This window comes from Podarcis liolepis, assembly GCF_965112155.1.
Source record: "Podarcis liolepis genome assembly, chromosome: 3".
NCBI lineage: Eukaryota > Metazoa > Chordata > Lepidosauria > Squamata > Lacertidae > Podarcis > Podarcis liolepis.
In genome coordinates, this window is record NC_139557.1 from 4,961,561 (window position 1) to 4,986,704 (window position 25,144).

Consider the following 25,144-nt stretch of genomic DNA (forward strand, 5'->3'; position numbering starts at 1 on the left):
ACAATATGCAGGGGGGAACAGTTAGAAAAAATAATAAAAAGTGTTCTGAAGCCATATAAACGTGAGTCATAATTTCATGACATTTCCATCCTTGCCATGACTTAGTTCTACTTTGGTTACAAGCCTATATACCCCACAGAATATTGCCTCCCTGGGGTATTTTTTTTTTTTTTGAAGAGCAGCATATAAAAATAACAATAATTGTAAAGTCTGAGACAGGAGACTTTTGCAAAGTCCTCCTTTCAGTGAAGTTTTTGCCATGTCATTCTGTTGTAACCCAAAGGAATATAAACATTGAGCCTCTCTCTCTCATTATCACTCGTCTGCAGACTGCTGCAAGGCTGGCCAACACAGATCCATCTTCCTTCACAACCATGAGGATCAAATTCCCCATACTTGCCATTTTCTTGGAGGTGGTCATTATAATTTTATTTGGAGTATTTGTAAAATATGACACAGTGGACGGGAGACAAGTATACCCACGTGAGTGTTTTCTATTTGTTACCTTTGTATACTCCCCGTCTCATCAAGTTCTTGAAGAAGCCTGCTTTGTTGGTTCGTAAACTTGCTTTCTGGTACAGCGAGGTGTTTTTGCATTGCTGCACCATGGTGCACAAGTACAGACTAACGTTGGAGAGCTTCTTGGTTTGTCTCCTGGTGAGCATGTTGCACACCTTAAACGAGTAGCCGTAAAGGTGCTGAAGGCTCTATCTCACTTCTGCCGCACGTTGCTTCTAGAAAGCAGACTTTTGTGGTGATAATGTGAGACTTCTGTTCCTGCTGCACCCATCAAAGTTGTCATTTAAAGTTTTGTTTCTGTTTAGGTCTCACTCCATCTAACCGCTTTGCAGAATTTGGGAATTCAAAGTGTCTTAGGCCTTGTGCATCTGAAATCTTCTGGCTTCAGAGACGACACAGAGGATTCTCATTTACCATTTTTAACTCCTATCTCGTTTTCCTGCCTGCGCTCACACCCCAAGGGCTGAATGCTAGATTAAAACAGCCAGGCAATATAGGAATGACTATCTTCTAACCCTTTGGCTTGAGTACTTTTCCTCCTGAAACTACGAAGTCACTGGGTTTGGGGGCTTTAACTGATGCTGAAAGAAACTTACTGTCCTTTAGCCAGGCATAGCTTTTGTCATGTTACTGCAGTTCATCATCTATTCTGCAGAAGCCTTTAAATAGGATTCAGTAGATATGCATTCAATTGAGTTAATTTTAAGAATGGTCTGTCCCATAAACAATTAAACCAGAATTAATTTCTTAAAGGTGGCATAAAATAAGTGTTATTACAAAGGTACCAAATACTCATGTAGCGCTCAGCCATTTCACAAGTTATAATATGTAAACTTGTTTAATTAATTAATTACAATTAATCAATTCCTCGGCTCTATTTGGAAAGTTTTGGACACCACATACCTTACGTAAGGTCACAAACAGGTCCCCCACTCCCACCCTCAAAAAGCAAATAGGTGAAAATTTAAACATATTAATGCAACTGTTATTTTTAAATCTATATCTGTTAATTCTTTTTATAAAATATATTGCAATATATTCCCAGAAATATGCATCTTTATACTATCCTGAGTTTGGGGATTTATTTTCCATATTTGAGACTAGCCTACCCATGTACCTGTTGCGTGTCGAGGACCCCATAGCCACCCTCAAGTAAAGACACAATTCACACAAAATTTTTGTTAAAGGTTTTGGGCATAATTTTTGGCCACAACTTTATTGATTACAACATGTGAGTGGTTGCTTAGGCATTGGTTCACGACTATCTTTTCCAGCCTAGAGGTAGGAACAAAACTGACATCCGCAAGCCTTCGAAAGTCAGTAAGGGAAAACAATTTTGGGGAGAGCATAGAGCCGGGTGCCAGGCTCTCACCTCTCCCCAAATGCTCCCAGGGGCTCTTGTGTGGCCCTAGCCCCTTGACAGGTGTTTGGACAAGAGCACGGCGGGCCCCTGGATTCCTTTAACGGAATACCCTTGCAGCAGCAGCAGCACTGGAGGGGCCGGCACAGCAAACCATACCCCCTCCACCAATGCCTAACCGCAACCTTACAAGTTGTGATGATTTGCTACGCAGTAGGCAAAAACCAAATGGGACCAGCCAATCAGCCAAATGGCAAAATTCCTACCAGGCCCCTGCCCCAAAAGCAGGCGACCCCATGACAGGCATAGCAAGGTCAATGCGAACAGCCCTAAATATAGGGAGGGTGGGCGGGTGATCCAATGCGCACAGCGGAAAGAGGAAGCTCAACGATGCGTGCAGGGAATAAATAGCCCCTCATCAGTCAATCATAAAACTGCTACACCAAATTCTCTCCAACGACTGAGGGGTTCCCAATCAGAATTGTAGCCATCTATACTAACCTGCCTAGCAACAGAGGGATGTCTTGGTTGCCCCCACCGCAACACGTGCTCTCCAGGAAGGAGAACCCGCTTTCTCAGAAATGATTGACCGCACTTGTTTTAAAAATATGCTCTGTGGGAAAAGAGAGGGTTCTTCATGGTGGGTAACTGGGAATAAGTTGCCATTATTAGCTTTCAATTTATGCAACCCATCGTGGGCCCAACACATTGTCTTCCTTTTCCTTCCAGTCTTTCAGGATGTTCATGTGATGATATTTGTTGGGTTTGGTTTCCTGATGACTTTCCTGAAGAAATATGGCTTCAGCAGTGTTGGCATAAACTTCCTCGTTGCAGCCTTGGGTCTCCAGTGGGGGATCCTGCTGCAAGGATTCTGGCATATGCACTCAAATGAAATCCACATCAACATTGGCAGGTAAGGGGGGGGGCATCCTGAGAAGCCCCTGTCACTTAACAGACACCACTGTCACCGGAAAGCCCACAGGAATTCATAAAAGAGTCCCGTGGCTCCTTAAAGGCTGAAAATAGGATTGTGCTGTAAGCTTTTGCAAACTCGAAAACTAAAGCTCACTTCATCCGATCAGGTGTCCATGCTTAAACCAATGCTGACTCCCACATCAACTTGCCCAAACATTAAACATTAGAAGCCCGTCCCTGTCCCATCACAGAAAAGGCATGCGGGGGAAAGGAGAAGTCAGGCCCCCCCCCCAGAAAACACTGTTGCTGCTTACTCCAGGTGAGGTCAGACCTCACCTGGAGTACTGTGTCCAGTTCTGGGCACCACAGTTCAAGAAGGACACTGACAAACTGGAACGTGTCCAGAGGAGGGCAACCAAAATGGTCAAAGGCCTGAAAGCGATGCCTTATGAGGAACGGCTAAGGGAGCTGGGCATGTTTAGTCTGGAGAAGAGGAGGTTAAGGGGTGATATGATAGCCATGTTCAAATATATAAAAGGATGTCATATAGAGGAGGGAGAAAGGTTGTTTTCTGCTGCTCCGGAGAAGCGGACATGGAGCAATGGATCCAAACTACAAGAAAGAAGATTCCACCTAAACATTAGGAAGAACTTCCTGACAGTAAGAGCTGTTCGACAGTGGAATTTGCTGCCAAGGAGTATGGTGGAGTCTCCTACTTTGGAGGTCTTTAAGCAGAGGCTTGACAACCATATGTCAGGAGTGCTCTGATGGTGTTTCCTGCTGGGCAGGGGGTTGGACTCGATGGCCCTTGTGGTCTCTTCCAACTCTATGATTCTATGATTCTATGATTCTTATCTTTGGAGCATGAAGCAAAACTGAAGAATAAAAAATGCAAAAAATTCTCCCATTCTCCTGTTTGTTTAATATCCCTCTGATATTGTATAGGACATTCTGGTATTTTAACTATTTTTGTTGCCTTGCTGTTGTCTTTGCTGTTTTGTAGTTATTTTCTTTTTAATAAATTTCACTTATGTGCATTATCAAAGGCAGTACAGCAATACCCTAAATAAATAAACAAACGTGCCAAGATAAAACACGAGTTTATGCATCTGATGAAGAGGGTTCTACATGAATAAACTTTGTGTTGGAATACATTTGTTAGGCTTTAAGGCGCCACAAGACTCTTGGGATTCTTTCCTATCCATGCCCCTCCCTGACAGAAGGCTCTTGGGAAGTGGCTGGAAAACCCTCTGCCCAGTTTCATGGCCCTCTGAAAACGAGGAGACGGGTCAGTCCAACACTTCTGGGAGGTGATTCTGAGCTATGCAGCCTCTTTTCCATGCTTCTGGGAACTGCCAGAATGGTGGCCGAAGGCACAATCTGGCCAATGAGCCAAATGTGCATCCAGGAATTGGTGATCTAAAATCAGGCTTACCTTGGATTTGAAGGCTGAATGTAATGTTGGTTTCTAGAAAGTAGTCATGCTGGGTGTTATATTGGGGTGGATGAGTTGAATAATGTTTATATTCCCTTCTTTTCTTTTCCCTTCATTTCCTCTGGATTTTTAACATTTAGTTTGGACAAAAAAATAAAATAAAATCAGGCTCACCCATGCACCCTCTTTTTGAAGTTTCAATGGGGCTTCCAAAGCCACCTTTACCCATCTGGTACTAGAACTGAATTTAATGCAGAAATAAAATCAAGCAAAAATTGATTTCAATAGAACTGCTTAGTTACTATCATTTCCCCATAGTGCTGGAGAAACCCAGCCAGATGGGTGGGGTGGTATTATTATTATTATTATTATTATTATTATTATTATTATTATTATCATCATCATCATCATAATTATCATTATCACAACCACCCTCCCAATAGCATTGTCAAGTATATTGTAAAAGTCATGAAGTCAATAAATAAGACTTTTACACTTATATGAAAGTGTAAAACGAAGCAAATACAGTTAAAATGAGTTTCACTTGGAGCATATATTTTAACACAATTCGTAGAGCCTCTCCAGGTTATTGCAGTTTTCATGCAAAACTACACAGCTCATAGTCAGCTGCTGCAATGAATTAATGTGTCTTCCCTCAAGGTGGTGCTCTTGCAAATGAGTTCTTTGCATCTTTGCTCAGCGCATTTTCCCAGTGTCAAAATGCAGAGGCTTATCGTTTAACGAAATACAATTTGCCGCCAGCAGCTCCACTGCTATAAATGTCATAGGCACCTATTAGAGACAGGTCTGCCTGTGACATTGCTACTGGCAAGTGGCAAAACCTCATCTCTCATGCGCACACCGTTTCCAGCACTTTCCTGCTGCAATGTTGTGATGTGCATTCCCCATGAATGCAAAAAGCTGGATGCATTTCCGCTCCCCACTTTTTACCTGAGACAAAGGAAACAGAAGACAAACTCAGCCGGGCATTCTCCTGGTCTTTTTCCTGCCATGGTCCCAGAAAGGAATTTGTAAGACGATTGAACCAAAGGAGAAATGTGAGGTTAAAGTACATTTTTGTAGGGTTGTCTGGGTAAGGCCTCAAAGTCTCAATTCAATAATCAATTCAATAAACATCAGGCTATTTTTTTCAAATTAATTGCATTTATTCCTTCAAATGGTTCGGGTCCAAACTAGACGTTCTAAGGCATGCATACACTGACCCTTGTCTTTTCTCCCTCTCCTCTCCTTGTTACACAGAATAGGAAGGGAAAATGGTTCTCCCTGACATTAGCAGCCAACATTGTGAGCTGCAAGTGCAAGGAGATGCCCTAACAATGATGTCTGGTTGTGCTGTTTTATAAAGAAGAAAAAGATGGACAAGAAACACTGAGTGGGTGCAGTCTTATGTGGTACAGTGGTGCCTCACAAGACGAAATTAATCCATTCCGCGAGTCTCTTCGTCTTGCGGTTTTTTCGTCTTGCGAAGCATGGCTATTAGCGGCTTAGCGGCTATTAACGGCCTAGCGGCTTAGCGGCTATTAATGGCTTAGCGGCTTAGCGGCTATTAACAGTTTAGCGGCTTAGCGGCTTTAAGAAAAAGGAAACAAACTCGCAAGAACTCGCAAGACGTTTCGTCTTGCGAAGCAAGCCCATAGGGAAATTCGTCTTGCGGAACGACTCAAAAAACGGAAAACTCTTTCGTCTTGCGCATTTTTCGTCTTGCGAGGCATTCGTCTTGCGAGGTACCACTGTACTTTTAATATCTGGGTTGGCCCTCAGGATGTTGACACTATATATTGTTCCTAGTGCTGTTGTTGTTTTAGAGTTTACCTGGAGGCCATTTTTTATTTTTTTGAAGCACTAGGAGCTGTTGTGTCCTGCTCTGGAATCTGCTCCTGATGCAGACTGGGCGTACATTCTGCACTAGAGGACCATGACTGCTTGTTCTTCAAACTAAAAATGGCCTTAAACTTAAGTGCACTAACCATGAAGGGTGTAACTGGTAGTTGAGATCTTTCATACAGTCCCCATACAGCTTTCAAAGCCACATCTGCTTAGGCATAGGATAGCATCCTCATGCCACTTCATCCTGGTCTCTGAACCCTCGTACATCTGTGACGTCATACCTGACTTTGGTTTTTATTCTCCACATTCCCTTCCAATTGAAAGCATGATCAATGCAGACTTCAGCACAGCAGCTGTCCTGATTTCCTTTGGAGCTGTCCTGGGGAGAACAAGTCCAATCCAGATGCTGATCATGGCCATTTTTGAAATCACCATCTTTGCCTGCAACGAACACCTCGTCGTGTCAGTATTACAGGTAAGACACACTTTTTCCCTGCTAAAAAGTAAGGGGAAATGGGTGTGCGTCTTATGGAGCGAATGCAGGTGGGGGGCTCTGCTCAGTGCTCCCTTTAAAGAGACGTGCGGAGCGTGTGTGCGGCTCTTGCTGGCTTTTCCCCAAGGAGGGAGAAGGGACTGACGGGCTGCCCTCTGTCCCTTCCCACACCTCCCACAAAAGCCAGCAAGAGCCGCTGCCAGGCTTTGCTCAGCGCTCCCTCGTAAGGGCTCCCTTACATCCCTCATCCCACTTTGCTGGAAAGCCAGCAGAAGAAGAGGCGCTGCGCAGCTATCGCTCTTGCTCTGCTGACTTCTCAGCGAAGCGGGAGGAGGGACGGAAGGTTTTAAAGCAAGAAAAGCGAGAGCCGCTTACATTCTCTGCGCAGAATATTTTTTTCTTGCTTTCCCCCTCTAAAAACTAGGTGCATCTTATGGTTGGGTGCGTCTTATGGAGCGAAAAATGTGGTATATTCTGCCCGTACTTTATAGTGGAAACATATCCTATCTCTGTTTAGTTTGATGTGCCTCAAGGCTTTGTGCTTACACTTGCTCTGTTTCATCTGCGTTGAAGCTTAATTCGTGCAGTGGTGTCTAGTGGGGTGGGGTGACTCCAGGGTCAGGAAGGCAGTTCCACCCCAACACATCAGCTGCCCCTGAATTCAAGAAGAACAGCAACATTTGACTGTCATTTAATGATCGCTCCTTCAGGGACCTTGCATTGATGCTGCCATGCCAAAAGATCCCCTGCAATCTGTCCTTCAAAGAGAGAGAGAGAGAATATAATGAATAATGAATGTTTAAAATGATTTGAAATAGTGTTGCATGGAAAACCCCTCTGGAAGGCAGTCCTGAGAGCTGACATTCTTGCCACGCTCACTTTTACATTTTGATCCTGTCCACTTTCACATGGCTGAAATGACACCATGCAGGCAAAAGCACAGCCCTGCACCTTGCATGTGTCAATGTTGACCTGGCTTGCTGGGGCTGGCAAAACACACTTCCTGCTTAGAAAGAAAAGGGTGCATTTTCCTCACCCATCTCTATCTGCCCATCAGTTTCTAACTCCAAAAGCCTGATATAGTAGTAGTAATAGTAATAAACCTAGCAGCTGTTTCTCCTGCAGCTTTAGGAGAGAGGAGTAGAGGGATGCACCTCAACAAGCCAACCCACCTCCCCAACTCAACCCTCCTCTTCTACGTAGTCACCAGACATTGTCTACGGACAAGGAGGGAGGGAGGGAGCCTTGAATACTTGTGCACTGGTGTAGTTGTTGGGAGTTACTCGTGCGTAATCCTGCCCCGTTTGAGCATTGGATTGCCTGGTTAAACCCTCCGGACTGCACAGCCCATCTCAGCGTGGCTGCCCTTAGTCACTCGTAGAATCTGTCTGTGGGCGTTTCTTAAAGCGCTGCCAACATAAGAGCTGTTTGACGCCCAATCGTTTCCGCCTCTCATTGCGCGGGAGTCTCCTGCGCAGGGTGGGCGTGGGCAGCGGGGTGCTTGGGCTCTCCTCACTAACTTCCAACGAAGAGTCCTGGAGCCCCTGCACCTCCCTGTCCCGTTGCTCTCCTGGATCCCTGGTGTTACATTTATTCCCTTCCCCTTCTTCCCAGCTGAGTCTCCCCCTAGCGCTGGGACCTTCTCCTGCAGAATCAGAGACCCTCTCCTTCTCCTGTGCCTCTGATGCCAGTTCCCTGACAACTGGCACCAGAAACTTGAAATGAAAAGGATTCGTTTGGAAGACTCCCACGTATTCACAGTCATAATTATCTGAAGTTTTCACCCTCTTATGATGGCAGTTGTTGCTTGGCTTTAAGACAGCAGTTCAGCATACTACATGGTTAGGATTAACAATTAATTGTTGCAACTAATTATGCTATTTTGCAGGCCACTGATACTGGTGCATCCATGACTATTCATGCTTTTGGAGCCTATTTTGGGCTGGCAGTAGCTCGGGTCATATACCGCCCTGCTTTGAGAAATGGACATAAAAATGAAGGTTCTGTTTACAATTCCGACATGTTTGCTATGATTGGTGAGTAGGAGGCTTCTTTCTGTTATGAGTCAATTTTCATGATACAGTGGTGCCTCGCAAGACGAAAAGAATCCGTTCCGTGGTTCTCTTCGTCTAGCGGTTTTTTCATCTTGCGAAGCAAGCCCATTTACGGATTAGCGGATTAGCGCTATTAGCGTCTTTTAGCGGCTTATCTGCTGATCGGATCAGCTGATAAGCGGCTTAGCGGCTTAGAAAAAGGGGGGGAGGAAAAAACCCCAGCAGGAACTCACAAGACATTGTCGTCTTGTGAAGCAAGCCCATAGGAGATTCGTTTTGCGAAGCACCTCCAAAACGGAAAACTCTTTCGTCTAGCGAGTTTTCCGTCTTGCGAGGCATTTGTCTTGCGGGGCACCACTGTACTGTGGAGAGGAGATCATACCATGAGGGTGGCCAACAAAAGCTCTTTTCAAAAGCTATTTATCATATGATGCCTTGCCTGGCATTACTGCATGGTCAAGGGTTCTGAACCAGTTATGCCAGGAGACTCAGGTAATTAGGTCTGTATGAAAGAACCATGAGCGCCTGATGCCACAGACATTAGGCACTTTTAATTCCAGCTTTTGGATTGATAGAAACAGGGATGTGGAATTGTGAAATGTTTCTCCAAGGGATGTGGAATTGTGAAATGTTTCTAAGGTATACAGCTGTACTAAGCCACCAAGTGATCTGGATGAAGTCCTAAGTGCTGCCCTGACACAATTTGCCAGGCATGATGGAACACCAGTATTGGTGTACCAGTGCAATGATAGTTCAGGTGGTCGCATTGGACCAAGTGTATGATAATTGGAGGGAAGAAAAGTATAGGAAGGTTCCAGTCCCAGAATCACTGGTTAAGAGGATCAGGCAACAGAGGATAGGGAAGACCTCTCCCTGGGACCTTTGGGCGTCATCAGAGTTTTCTTTTCTTTTTTTAAAACGTATTTTATTTAAGATTTTCTTGTTTTACAAAAGTATGTGCAATGTCTCTCTCGTATTTCCCCCCCCCCATGTAAACCCCCCCCCCCAAATTGGTTTCATTTGTTGAGACATTAGGAAGAATAGGGGGAAAGAGGTGGAGGGGGGGGAAAGATGAGTGGGGGTGGGGTCGGGTGGTGATGTTTCTATTTTACTTAATATATGTGGGGTTTTGTGTCAGCGCTGCTTGTGCAAGTTCTTTGCTGTTCACTTGTGTTCCTTTGGTGGTGAGAGAAGTTGGGGTTGGCCTAGGGTGTGGCTGTTCATTTGTGGTTGGCTGTGGTGGTCTTTGTTTTCATGTGTGAGTGGGGTGGGTGGGTGTTTTGGATCAGGCTAGCCATATTGATTTGTATGCTGTTGGTGGATTTTTGTCGTTGTCTTGTTGGGCTGTGTATGTGATAAACGGGAGCCATACTGGGAGTCATCAGAGTTGAGAATACAGGGAGCTATCTGGGTCTGACCAGCTTCCAATGTCCTTCAAAGAAGACCAGAGGAGATTAATTAATGACATCCTGCATTTTTTTGTTATATTATTTATATAGGTACCCTTTTCCTCTGGCTGTTTTGGCCCAGTTTTAACTCAGCAGTTGCAGCAACAGCAGATGCCCAGCAAAGAGCGATCATCAACACATACTTTGCTTTGGCAGCTGGCACACTCACAGCATTTGCCACCTCTATCCTGGTGGAAGGCAGAGGCAAACTTGACATGGTAAGCTTTGTCTTGAGCATGATGCATATCCATCACAGTTAACAACCACTCATTTATGTTGGGGTTTCTCATTTCTCTACTCTCTAAATTCAGTTCACCACATTCCCACATCTGTTTGCAATTCAAGAAAGTCATCACAAAAATTCATCAGCATTTGGATTCTCTTAATACGCAGATTTTTGTATGCAATTTTGCTTATTATGCACAATTCTTTACAAGCTAATATGATGCCTTTTAACACTTTCCCCCAATATATGCATTTTGCACATATGTTTTTGGTTGGAAGACTGCATCACAAAATTTGGAGAACCACATTTCTTCCTTATCACTAGTATGGATTCAGTTGGGTTTCTCAGAATGTCAGTATACAGTTGTTGCCTCAGAGCCACCCAAATCAGGGATTGCTTTGCTTTGGCTAGAATGAATTTTTATAGACTTCATAAAGGTTTATGTCTTCTGGGGCTGTTCCTATCTGACACACTTTGCAGAACATGTTGGCAATCGCCTTTTTAAAAACATACCAGATTTTTACAAGATAGGACAAATCCAGATTAAATGGGGCAGGGAGATGATACAGATTAGGATTTCGCTGTCAATGCCATCATGTGGACACTTTGAAAAACCTGTGTCCACAAGGAACACTCCTCCTACAATAAACATCCATCAGGAAGACCCTTTGTTGAAAAGGTAATTAATTGTATGTAGGGATTGCAAAATGTGTCCATTTTGCTTTCTTTCCGTTTCTCATTTTTACACTCTTAAATTCAGTTCTCCACATTTCCACATCACTTTGTAATATATATATATTTAGTCCTCATGAAAATTCACCAGTATATTCACCAATATACACATTTTTGTTTGCAATTTTGTCTTGTTACTCATCTTGCAAAACAATTTCCTCTAATGTGATGCATTTCCTATGCAATTTTCACTAATGCATTCATTTGTATGCACATTTTTGTGTATTTCTGTACACATCACTTGAGTAAAGAACTGCAGTTCAAAATTCAGAGAAGTGCAAACTTTCCGAAGGATGGCTGTTTCTAGTCACATATTTTCTTACAAATGCAAACTGGACCTAATTTCTCCTCCACCTCTAGTTGTAAGTCACCAGCTACAGTGAAAAGACCAATTTGTGGGGCTAGTGGTATGGGTGAGGGAAAGAGACTCTGTGAACTACTTCCAGCCAGAATGCAATTCTGGTTAGCCTGCTGGTCACATATAATTTCTGCACTACAGGCAACTCCCCACTTACACAAAGGTTACGTTCTGGGCCCCTGCGCTCTTAAGTGAAATGTGCCCCTGGTCACGTGAGGATGCCAAGTCCGGCTTTAGCTCAATTGTCTTCAACTGCTTTTCGAATGCCATCTTTGCAAATTCCTTTGCAACTATCATGCACTTTTCAATTACAGGAAAGGCAAATGGTCTCTTGGTTTTATTGGTGTGATATAACGTGTCAATATGTTGTGCCCCACACAGGTGCACATTCAAAATGCTACTTTGGCAGGAGGAGTTGCTGTGGGTTCCTGTGCTGACCTGAACATCTTACCTTTCGGTGCAATGTTAATTGGCAGCACAGCTGGATTCATCTCAGTTGTTGGATTCAAATACTTGACGGTGAGTGCTACTTCGTTCTTTTTAGATTTGTCCTACCTTTGATAAGGTAGGGACGCGGGTGGCGCTGTGGGTAAAACCTCAGCACCTAGGACTTGCTGATCGTATGGTCGGTGTTTGGAATCCCCGCAGCGGGGTGAGCTCCCGTCTTTTGGTCCTAGCTCCTGCCCACCTAGCAGTTCGAAAGCACACTTAAGTGCAAGTAGATAAATAGGTACCGCTTACCTAGTGGGAAGGTAAACGGCGTTTCCGTGTGCTGCGCTGGTGCTGGCTTGCCAGAGCAGCTTCATCACGCTGGCCACGTGACCCGGACGTGTCTCCGGACAGCGCTGGCCCCCGGCCTCTTAAGTGAGATGGGTGCACAACCCTAGAGTCGGACACGACTGGCCCGTATGGGCAGGGGTACCTTTACCTTTACCTTTGATAAGAGAATTTGCAAACTGCACTGAGTGGGCCGAAATCCAAGCTGTGCTTGTTAGTTTACTTAACAGTTATTGCCGTGGCTCAAGTTGCCAGGATTCTGCTCCTTTCTGAGTGCATTTTCAAAGCCAATCAAAGGGAGTAATGGGAAATTTCAATATAATCCTGACTTATTCTGGTATCTAGATAAATTTCCCTTGGTACATCAAGGCCTGCCGCAATTAAAGATTATGGTTGCTGTTGAGTGAATGTCCTATTCCATTGCCCTTGAGCAGGCCGGCTTCTCTGCTGAGCATCACAACATTCAGTACCTGGCAGCAATGGGAGTTCATGCCTCTGTCTGGTGCCCTTACACAATTTGAGCTCTCTCACATTCTTTTGAATGGCTGGAGACAGTTTTTGTCAGACTGATTTCCACATTTGGAGCGGGAAAGAAAAAAGTTTCCCCGGTCATACTGGGAATTTGCCTTATTGCAAACATAGAGGTGTTCAACTGTTTTTTTCTTACCATATGGGGAGACTTGCCCCATCGGGTGGCAAGGAAAATTGTGTTGGCTTCTGAGTCAGTAGTCTTACTAAAACCAGAAACAGCTTCCCATTCCACCATTACTCCTCTGAAGTCTCTCAGCCCCACTCACCTCACAGAGTGTTTGTTATGGGGGAGGAAGGGAAAGGAGATTGTGAGCCACTTTGAGACTCCCTCGGGTAGTGATAAAGCGGGAGATCAAGTCCAAACTCCTCCTCCTCCTCCTCCTCCTCCTCCTCCTCCTCCTCCTCCTCCTCTTCTTCTTCTTCTTCTTCTTCTTCTTCTTCTTCTTCTTCTTCTCCCTTGCATGGTCACAGCCTCAAATTCAGTTGTCCAAAGATGTTATTATGTTGTATCCTATCTAGGGAAATATTTTTGAGATTATTAATAAATCACAGAATGGGAAGAGACCTCAAGAGTCATCTAGTCTGACCCCCTGCAATGCAGGAATCTCAGCTCAAGCATCCATGACAGGTGGCCATCCACCCTCTTCTTAAAAACCTTCAGAGAAGGAGAGTCCACAGCCTCTTGAGGGAGACCTTTCCAAAATGTAGATTATATTGCAGGATACAGTGGTGTCATTTTATGTTGTGCAAATTTGCTCTTCATGTAAGACAACCTGTGAAAGCAAGGAAGAACAACATCCTTTCTAGATACCCTGTTTTACAGTGACTTGGAAATCACCTTTTGTTTCCTTACAGCCTTTCTTTGCCTCAAAGCTGAAGATTCAAGACACCTGTGGAGTCCATAACCTGCATGGCTTACCTGGCCTTTTGGGAGGCATTGCAAGTATCATTGCAGCTGCTTTACAAGTCGAGAACAAGTGAGTTGCGTAGAATCAGGTCATATCTGCTAGTAAAATAACATGCTTTAATTGGTTGCAAACTAAGTTTTGACAGGTGACAAAAATGGCCAGACTAAGAATGTATGAAATGTTGCTTTTAGATTGCCTTCTTGGGATGCAGTCGCTTTGCAGTGGGAGCAGTGTTAGAGCACAGATCTAATCTAGAGCACAGATTCAAATCATAGAATTGCAGAGTCGGAAGGGAACCCCAGGGTCATCTAGTCCAACCCCCTGCAGTGCAGGAATCTCAACAGACCACAAGGCCAGCATAGTATAGAAGAACAGAATGTTTCAGTTCCACTTTCTCTCATTTTCTCATTCCCCCCCCCCCATCTTAAGATCTGCTCTCTACATTCCACATCACTTTACGATTAACTCATTTTAAAGTCCTTATGAAAATTGCCCAGAACTTTATAATGCGTGTCTCTCACTGTGTATATTCTTGCAAGCAATTTTCTCTTACATACTGCATTTCATGTTATTTTCACCAGTATATGAATTCTTATGTGCACTTTCTCCTAATATATTATTTGGCTGGAGAACTTTGAAATGTAAATTTGCCGCATTCTGGATTAGTTGTAGTTTCCGAGTCACCTTCAAAGGTAGCCTCACATAGAGCACATTCTTAACCTGAAACTGTTCTTAACCTGAAGCACCACTTTAGCTAATGGGGCCTCCCGCTACCGCCGCGCCACTGCTGTGCAATTTCTGTTCTCATCCTGAAGCAGAGTGCTTAACCCGAGGTACTATTTCTGGGTTAGTAGAGTCTGTAACCTGAAGCGTCTGTAACCCAAGTTACCACTGTAATCCAAGCAAGAGATTACCAGAGCATGCACCACTCTAGCGAGACGGTCTGCTGGCAGATAAGGTCTCAACCTGCATACCAGGTGGAGTTGGTAAACAGCTGCCCTGGACACAGAACTGACCTGCGCCTCCATGGACAGCTGCAGGTCCAAAATGACTCCCAGGCTGCACACCTGGTCCTTCAGGGGCACAGTTACCCCATTCAGGACCAGGGAGTCTTCATCACCTGCCTGCCTCCTGTCCCCCCAAAACAGTACTTCTGTCTTGTCAGGATTCAACCTCAATCTGTTAGCCTCAGTCTGTTAGAAACACCTGTGTTTGGGATAGGAAGGTGTAAAGGTTCCTAGGACATACTAGATGGGGCCTGCCCAGTCAGCAGGGTCATCCTGTGGGTGGGAGAAATGTCGACATTCTGTCTCTGTTGCCTTAGACAGCATAGAAGTTGGCTGCCCATTAGCGTCAAGAGGGTGCCTGTCCATAGAGGAAGAGTCACGTGTTTGCTTCCTTTCATTTATTAGCTGAGTGAGGGGAAATGGATCCTTCAAGAAAATGTAAAGTAAATTATACTCCACTAATATGCTCCGCTCTCCCTTTCACAAATCACATAGAGTACTTGGGCTTTCTACAGGTTGGGCGGCTTCTCCCTCTTCCCTCCTTATAGGCAGGATCAGCCCACCCATGAGGAGACTGCCTTGGGTGGCAGGATACATAGGGGCCGCAGATCTGGCCTCCAAGGAGTGTACTGCGCTGCCGCCTCCTTGGCAGCCCCCCCATGCAACCTCTAAAGCGCCCTCTTGGTGAATCGGAGGCATGCTGATCCTCTCCAACTCCTAGGGAGCAAAGCTTTGGGGTTGCCCTCTGGGGTCTCCTGGGCTCTGCCCCCACCCAGCATGATTCAAAACAGGCCTCTTCTTCCCCACCCCAATGGCCTTTGAGTCCCATTTCAACTATCTGGTAAGGTTGATTCCTCTCCACCCCCCCCACGTGTTTCCATTGTAGATCTTCACTCTCCCCTTCTTCCCTGGCTGGCGGGAAGAGCCAGTGTGGTGTAGTGGTTAAGAGCGATAGACTTGTAATCTGGTGAACTGGGTTCGCTTCCCTGCTCCTCCACCTACAGCTGCTGGGTGACCTTGGGCCAGTCACACTTCTCTGAAGTCTCTCAGCCCCACTCACCTCACAGAGTGTTTGTTGTGGGGGAGGAAGGGAAAGGAGAATGTTAGCCGCTTTGAGACTCCTAAAGGGGAGTGATATCAAATCCAAACTCTTCTTCTTTGGGGCCTTGCCTGCTGAAAGGGGAGACAAAAGGAGTGAACATTGAGCCTCCTCCTTCCTCTCCTGAAGGCAGGGGCATTGGAGAAGTCAAGAGGCAGCAAAGAGGATGACACTGGCAGCTAGGGGACCACTGAATATTGGACCCCCACATTATTTTTAAAAAGCTACATGTGTTTTATGTCCCAAAGAAGTTCGAACACACCTAACAAATTCCACTCATCATGAGTGAAGGTGATGCAATATGTATTTTATCTCCCCACCCTACAGTTTATCGACTGGTATGCAGGCTGCTGCTCTGGGATGCTCCATTGCAATTGCTTTGGTAGGAGGAGCTTTTACAGGTCAGTAAAATACAGACCCTTATCGGTGCTGGCTGAGGCTGCTTTCAGACCAGTTTTTGTTGTGGGACGGGTGCACCCCATTTATCTATTTAACATTTAAATTATTTAATTATTTAAATTATTTAAATTATCTATTTAATATGTCGATCGGTTGTAATAAAACCTCCAAGCAGTTTGCAAGAAGTGTTAAAATGATTAATAAAAACAGTTTAAGACCACTAAAAATATTTAAGGAGAAAGAAGAATAAAAGTAAAAAACGCTAAAACGTGTCTGCTTCTATGTGTCTGGATAGGTCTGAAAGATGTTTGAAACAGGTGCTGAAAGAGTGCGTGGAAAGCCCAAGGTTTTTTTTTTGGGAAAAACAACAACAAACATATTTACAATATTAAACCACAATCTGGAAACCTCCTTACAAGTGTGTCTGTTTTACTGTGTAGAACCTAGTGTGAAATATAATTGCACTAGCAAGAAAACAGAAGACCCCTCAACATTCTATTGCTTCAAGTTGAATTAAAATACACAAAGCTAATGTTAAGCCTAAATTTTACTTTGGGGGGCACAAATCGATGAGATAATAGACTAATGAGGTTTCTGTGGCATTTCTCCAATATTCCGTCTTACTATTGTTATAGAAAATCTGTTATGGGATGTTTTTAACTACGGCTGTGTCCCCCCCCCCCCCAATGCAGGGTTGATTCTACATTTGCCTTTCTGGGAGCAACCACCTGATCAGAACTGCTATGATGACTCCGTGTATTGGGAGGTAGGACAGAATAATACCACCGAGTGCATAAAAATAGCATTTTTCTTTCATGGTATCAGCACAATTAGATAGCCAGAGCCAATGTCTCTTTCTGGTCCATCCTTCCAATTTCTTAATAAATGGCTCCACTTTGCAGCGCTCTTTTCCAGATCACATTTGCCTACTTGGGAATCCCAGGGCATAGAAGGATGTGCTGTGAGCTGTGTTTCTTCAACCCAGAGTTTTAGAAATATCACAGGATAGTTCCCTCCACCTTTTATTGTTAGACTTTATTGTGCAGGGATTGTTTGATTTTCAATTAGTTTTTATTAAAGTATTTTTAAAAACAGATAAAGGGGAAGATCTCCACTGTTGTCTCCACTTTCAATTTCTAGACTAGCTGAACTTTAGTGTGAAGCCTGGTGTTCTGCTTTAGAGAGCCATTACTGCATTCCTAAGTTAACCATGGGGAAACTTTTCGTGTTACAATTATAACAGTATTTTCCATTACCCTGTTCTCTATTAACCTCCCATAGAGCTCCTTTGTATCCTTTCTCTGGACTCCATAGTGTAGGCACTAGCCCATCTGAACCCCATAGCTCACCCACCCCCTGCTTTGCCCTTGTTTTCCCACCCCACAGGTCTCTCTGAATTCCCTTTCCTCCCTCGGCACCTTAGAGAGCATAGCAGTCTCTCTGCACCCCAGCCATCGCCTTAAACCTCTTCATCCTTCCGACCTCACAGTTCTCTCTGCAACCAGTTCTCAGTCATTTTCCTTTTCCTCTTCAGCCTTTCCCTCTCAGAGCTAAAATGCACATCACTAGTAAATGCACGGTCACATTTAACATATGGGGGTTTTTGTTTTGTTTTTAAAACAGCCCCCTCCAGCAGCAAATGGCACATTCAGGACAGCAGAATGTTCATCACTATGAAGCTGTGATTTTTTTAAAGCAATATTTTTAAATTGGTTTCACTCCTGTTTTTAATGGATTTGGACAGGCAACTGAGGTTCTTTCCACAAATGTGCAAGCTAACTGATATCTCTTGCTGAAGATTCAGTAAAAAGACATGTCCCCATAGACAGGTGGGAAAGGACCACATCTTCGGAATTTCTCAAGGGAGGCTTAAAAAGTTAGGCAGAAGACTGCCTTTGGCCCACTTTTAAAGGAAGAGCTCTTCTGCATGTTACCTTGTACAGCAGGAAACTGACAGAAATGGCAAATCGCGTTTTTAAAAAATGGGATGACACCTGTACAAGGAGTTTGAAGAATGCAGCTAAATCCCTCTGCAAGACTTCCGGAGGCGGCGCGCTCAGCAATGGCGGTCCTCTTCAGCTGCTGAAGAGGGGCTCCGCGGAAAAGGGTCGTGCGCTGCGGCACAGCGACGACCCAGGTAGAGAAACCACGAGTAGAGTGAGCTCGTGGCCGTGGGGTTCGGCGGGCACCAGAAGCGACCTCTGAAACGCAGAAGAGACCCCGTAAGGGGTATCGGAACGTGGAGGGGGTAGCGGTGCTGTGAATCCATCGCTCTTTCCGCGGAAGTGAAGCCGCGCGGCTGCTGCTGATCAGCGCTGACCTTTCTTCCTTCAACAACTGAACTGAAACAACTTACTCGTGAGTAAGAAATTTGAAGCTTTATATGATCTTAATCTGGAGAAATTTGGCTGAAAGCGGGAGACGCTAAAAAGGAAGTCAGTCTTCCGGCTCTGTTTAAAGTATCTAGCAAAATCCCTTTAAAGCTGAAGCGCTGAAAAGACTTAAAAGGAGTTGGAATTTACTCTGCAAATCCGGCTTTGATTGACTAAAAGTTAAAGAAAGGACATAACAGTTTTATAAGTGAGCTAAGTTCATGATCCTCTTTCTTTTCCCCTGTGGATTACAAAGTTTTGAAACCCTGCTCTCGGTCTGACCGGATACAAGTAACATCAGACTGCGGTAACTGTAGACAAAGTTATAAGATACATTGGGCTACTTTGTAAGTTGGAAAAAGGAACTGTTGCAAGCACCTTGGCAAAGAACTTTTATTCTCTGCAGTTTAAATGGAAGGTGAGGGGCTCCCCCCCTGCTTTGGATAATATCTTTTGTTTGTGGGAACTTATGGTGGAAATTTCCTATCCTTCTCCCTAACTTTCAAGGAGCTCCCCCTGCTGGATTGTGGAATTATTAGTCTCTGAGAACTGCTACTGGTCGTGGAATTTTCCTGTTTGGATGTTTACTTTTTTTGGAATTACTTTTCCCATGGGACTTACAATTTGACCTTGATACCGGGACAGCTGTGGAATGAGTGGTACAGCAAAAACAAGAGCTGCAAAGAAAGCAAAACAAACTGAACTCTTGCAATCAACTCTGCCTGTGCAGCAGCTACGCAGATCATCTGTCCCAATTTTGACAGGTCTGCAGGAAGGACAATCTATACAGCCTGCTCTTGGAGAGATGGCTGCTGGAGGGATAGACCCTGTCTCTAAAGAAATATTGGAGCAGCTGGCAGCACTGAATAAGAAAGCTGATGAACAAGCAGCTAAGTTTGATGAACAAGCTGCCAAATTTGACCAGGTAACAGCCTCAATTAATAAATTAACAGACCAAGTCACTAAAAATACACAGGCGATAGGTAACATTGAAAAGACTACAACAGAAAATCGAAAATTAGTTCAGGAAGCAAACACAAAAGCAGACGAAAACAAAAAGAGGATAGAGGAATTAAGAGGTGAAGTTAGACCACTGAGTAGACAGGTTACTGAACAACAAGTGTACCTGTCCCTTGCAGAACTGAAAAACAGGGAAAACAACCTCAGAATTAGAAATATCCCAGAATCAGAAAAAGAGGACCTGATTGGATTTTTGACAACAGAAATATCCAAATTCTGGGGTCTGGCAGAAGAGAAAGACTTTAAAATTGTTACTGCTTTTAGACTAGGAAGAGTGGCTAAGAAGGATAAACCAAGAGATTGCCTGATCATTTTGAGATCTAGGCAAGAAAAAGAAAATATACTCGGCCTGCATTTTAAAAATTCATTGGTAATTCAGGGGAAAAAGGCAGAAATCTTTAGAGATATACCAAAACAGCTTCTGGATTTAAGAGCCACATATAAAGACCTAGCAAGCTTATTGAGAAACAACACAATCCCATACAGGTGGGAATTCCCTCAAGGACTATCTTTTACTTTGAAAGGGGTGAAGATAAGAATCAGAACAGCAGAGGAGCAAGAAAAGTTCCTAAACGACCACGGGGAAGACCTTCGGAAAGGAATAGCAGGCGTCTGGCCACCTCCTTCGTTTGGATTGAATCCGGTTCCACCTCCAGACAAAAACGACAAAGGAGACATCCCAGCAGGCCAATAAATAGTCCGAGATGTCTCTACAGCTTCTTAGTTGGAACATTAATGGCGCGAATTCTCCCGAAAGAAGGAAAAAGATTTTTCATATTTTGAGAAAAGAACAATTAGACATTATTTGCCTTCAAGAAACACATGTGACTAGGCTCCATAGGAGAGTGTTAACCAACAAGAGACTAGGCCAAGAATTTATTTCATCAGATAAGGTTAAAAAAAGAGGAGTAGTGATTTATGCAAAGGAGACCCTAGTACCAAAATTGATCTTCAAAGATGAACAAGGAAGAATTCTGGCAATTGAAATTCAAGCACAAGGAGAGAAATTTTTGATTGTAGGAATCTATGCACCAAACGATGGGAAATCGGAATTTTATAAGAAGCTGCATGAGACAATGTTGGACTACATTGACTATACTAACATCATTTTGATGGGTGATATGAATGGAGTTGTCTCCACACACATGGATAAGTCACAAAATCAGAACTTGACTAAAGATGGCAGACTCCCAAAGACTTTTTTTGAACTTACAGACAATATGGATTTGATTGATATCTGGAGAACAAAGAACCCTCTAGGTAAAGAAGGAACATTCTTTTCTGAGGCCCATCTTTCGTGGACAAGAATCGACCAAATTTGGACATCTAGAGGACTGGCCCCTAAGACAAAAAAAGTAGAGATCTGCCCTAAAACCTGCTCCGACCATAACGCCTTGAAAATAGACTTAAGACTTACACCAGCTGGATCCTTCAGATGGAGAATGAATGACTATTTGTTTAGAGATCAGGAGATTGTAAAGAAGGCCCAAAAAACGCTGAAAGATTATTTCGAAATAAATTTGAATACTTTGGTGGAAAAGAAAACAATCTGGGACGCAAGTAAAGCTGTTATGAGAGGGTTCCTGATACAGCAGAATTCTATCAAGAAAAAACTCTGGAATGGTAAAAAGGACAAGATTTTGGAGAAGATAAGAGACGGAGAGAAAAAGCTGAGACTAAACCCAAAATCAAAAGAAGTTTTAAGAGAAATAAAATTCCATCAAGCACAATATGTGAAATTGATAAATCAAGAAATCGAATGGAAAATTAAACAGATGAAACAAAGATCATTTGAATCTGCAAATAAATGTGGGAAGCTGCTGGCATGGCAGCTGAAAAAGAGACAAAAATTGAACTTTGTTACCAATCTGGAGGTTGAAGGAGAATGTATTCAGAAACCAGAAGATATTAGAAAGTGTTTCCAGAGATATTTTAAAAAACTATTTACTCAAGGACCCCAAGTTGAGACGGAGATAAATAATTTTCTAAGAAGTTATGGCCTGCAAAAACTAACACAAGACAAGCAAACAGCCCTGAATTACAAAATAACACAACAGGAGATTGAAAGTGCCATTCAGAACATGCAATTAGGCAAGTCTCCAGGCCCAGATGGACTTACCTCCAAATACTATAAGACATTGAAGGAATATTTGATCCAGCCATTAATGGAGGTATGCAACCAAATTATGGAAGGGAAGGGGGCACCCGAATCATGGAAAGAGGCATTCATCACCCTGATCCCAAAATTGGAATCTGAAAAGACTCAACTTAGGAACTATCGCCCCATCTCACTCCTAAATGTGGATTACAAAATTTTCGCTGACATTTTGGCAAACAGATTGAAAAAAGTTCTAAATGAAGTAATTCATAAAGACCAAGCAGGCTTCCTCCCTGGCAGGCATTTGTCTGACAACACTAGGAATATCATTGATGTTTTGGAGTTATTACAGACAAATTTGAACACGAAGGCAGCTTTGATCTTTATAGACGCCGAGAAAGCCTTTGATAATATATCTTGGAAATTTATGAAGAAAAATTTGGAAGGGATGGGAGTGGGAAGGGCGTTCCAAAATGGTATTGAAGCAATTTATTCAGAGCAAAAAGCTAAATTGATAGTAAACAATGTGGTGACAGAGGAGTTCAAAATTGAAAAAGGGACACGACAGGGGTGCCCCTTATCACCCTTGTTATTTATTTCTGTCCTGGAGGTGTTGCTGAATATGATTAGGAAGGACCAGCAGGTGGAAGGAATACAGGTCGGAGAAAAACAATATAAACTAAAGGCCTTTGCAGACGATTTGGTTTTGACATTACAGGAGCCAGAAGTTAGTACAAAAAGAGCTTTAGAACTAATTTCTGAGTTTGGTCGGGTGGCGGGATTCAAGCTAAACAAACAAAAAACTAAGGTTTTGGCAAAAAATTTGACACCTTCAGAAATAGATGGGTTTCAGAAGGAAACAGAATTAAATGTCGTTACAAAAGTAAAATACCTGGGGGTTAATCTGACTGGGAGAAATTTGAATTTGTTCAAAGATAATTATGAAAAATGTTGGTCGGAAATTAAAAAGGACCTAGAAACATGGTCAAGATTGAAACTTACCTTGTCGGGTAGAATCGCAGCAGTTAAGATGAATGTATTGCCAAGAATGTTGTTTTTGTTTCAAACCCTTCAGATCGTGGACAGAGTGGAATGTTTTGGAAAGTGGCAGAGGGACATTGCGAAGTTTGTCTGGCAGGGCAAAAAGCCCCGAATAAAATTTAAAATATTAACAGATGCAAAGGAAAGAGGGGGGTTTGCCCTGCCGGACCTAAGATTGTATTATGAAGCTGCATCTCTCTGCTGGATGAAAGATTGGTTTCTGTTAGAAAACACTGATGTCCTAGATCTGGAAGGGCATAGTAATGCTTTTGGGTGGCATGCATATCTTTGGTACGACAAGGCAAAGTCTCACAAATTGTTTAAAAACCATATTGTCAGGAAAGCTCTACTCATTGTCTGGACTAAATACAAGGACTTATTTGAAAGTAAGACCCCGAGGTGGTTATCACCGGTGGAGGCTAAGGCCATAAAATTACGTAATATGGAGAGTGGCTGGTTGAAATATTGTGAGATAATTGAAAGAGATGGTGATACCTGGAGGTTGCAGAGTTTTGAGAAACTGAAAGGAAAGGTGCGAGACTGGTTTCATTATGCCCAAATCTTAGAGACTTTTAAAAAAGACAAAAAAATTGGTTTCCAGGTGGAAAAATCAAAATTAGAGACAGAATTACTTGAACCTAAGACGAAAGTGCTTTCAAGAATGTATAACTTGCTGCTTAAGTGGAACACTCAAGATGAGATAGTCAAATCAGCTATGATAAAATGGGCACAAGACATTGGGCACAACATTATGTCTGAGGACTGGGAAAGGTTGTGGACCACCGGTATGAAATTCACGGCATGTAGTGCCTTAAAGGAAAACATCATGAAAATGGTGTACAGGTGGTACATGACCCCAGTCAAACTTGCAAAGATATATCATTTGTCTGACAATAAATGTTGGAAATGTAAGGAGGCTGAAGGAACTTTTTTTCACCTCTGGTGGACATGCCCGAGGGTGAAGGCTTTTTGGGAAATGATCTATAACGAGTTGAAAAAGGTGTTTAAATACACCTTTCACAAGAAACCAGAGGCCTTCCTCCTGGGCATTGTGGGCCAGAGAGTGCCAAAAAAAGATAGAACTTTCTTTTTATATGCAACTACAGCAGCAAGAATTCTTATAGCCAAATACTGGAAGGCACAAGAGCTACCCACGCTGGAAGAATGGCATTCGCAGCTGATCGACTACATGGAAATAGCTGAAATGACGGGCAGAATCCGAGATTTGGGAGAAGATGCAGTGGAAGAGGACTGGAAAAATTTAAGGACTATTTACAAAAACATTATAAGTTATATGAATGTTGAGAATTTGCTAAGTGTTCTGGAAAAACATGCTTCAGTATTGAAATTGGTAAACGTTGGAAATCAAGTTAAGACTTAGAAAGGTATAAATTGTGGACTATATAACTAAATGAAAACACAAAAACATTTGAAATAAGGTATTAATTTGCTGTTTATTTTTATTGTAAAGAAAACAGGGGATGGAGGACGTGGGGAAGTCTGGTTGAATATGAAAATTGATGTGAAAAAGTGAATTTTTTTTTTCTCTCTATAATTTCTTTTCTTTTCTGTAAAACCGCTTTTGTTGTGCTATTGATGATGTATTTTTTACCCTGGAAAAAAGCAATAAAAAAACTATTATAAAAAAAATAAATAAATCCCTCTGCAAGTTGTTTGCTGACTTAGAATTGGGTTTGTCTTTTGAAGTGAACTCACTGTTGGAAACTAGTAGAAGTCTGGAGGCAGTGGATGAAAACCCCAGCTCTGGAACTTTCTGAATAGATCAACCATCTATCATTGCTGCAACCATCCAGTTTACAGTCTTCAGCACTAGCTAACCTGCATAAAAACATAACAGTCTGATCTTGTTTATCACAATGGTTTAAGGGATTACCAAAAAGATATTGGACTCGCTTTAGATTTTGGTATGTGTGGTGTAACTTCCTTTGGCTACCAACTAAATTCTGTCTACTCAAACATCTTGCCTGGTTTCCTTCTAGGTTCCCCTTGAAGAGCCATCATACGAGAGCAGTTTTCATTTACCCAGAGAGCCGCAGCAAGCTCAGCACTGAAGCACAGAAGGAACTATACATATTTAGCTGTTTTCCCAAATGTGTTTTCTGTTTCTGGTGAAATAACTGGACCATGCATTGTTTTTTTCAGTTTATATCTGCTTTAATTTACTGCAAAAATAAAACCAGAGTAAAATGTTTTTTTGGACTAGTATTAATATTATGCACATTCACGCATTACAGCACTACCCACTCAGTGCTTGTGTTTCTAATGTATTCAGAACCTGACAGCAAAATAATTTGAGAGAATGCTTACTGATAAAATAAATACGCAAAGTGACAAGTGACTTCACACCCAAGCTGCAATCTCCTGGAGTTGATCAGACAGACCCTAAAATGAAACCAGATGCTATAATTTAGTGCCTCTTTTCATAGATACTGCATTTAACTCAACTCTTTCCACCATAACAAAGGTAAAGGTAAAGGGATCCC

The 25,144-nt window shown here is 43.0% G+C and overlaps 1 protein-coding gene across 1 annotated transcript; it reads left to right on the forward strand.

Annotated features, from left to right (window-relative positions):
* The first annotated feature begins 332 nt into the window (after window positions 1-332).
* On the forward strand, window positions 333-24,852 carry RHAG (Rh associated glycoprotein). Its single transcript, XM_083495304.1, has 10 exons — window positions 333-483; window positions 2,609-2,792; window positions 6,402-6,552; window positions 8,459-8,606; window positions 10,124-10,290; window positions 11,770-11,907; window positions 13,552-13,673; window positions 16,038-16,111; window positions 16,802-16,875; window positions 24,641-24,852. The coding sequence occupies exons 1-10, from the start codon at window positions 375-377 to the stop codon at window positions 24,710-24,712; spliced, it is 1,239 nt and encodes a 412-aa protein (XP_083351430.1). The 5' UTR covers window positions 333-374; the 3' UTR covers window positions 24,713-24,852.
* Window positions 24,853-25,144: the final 292 nt, after the last annotated feature.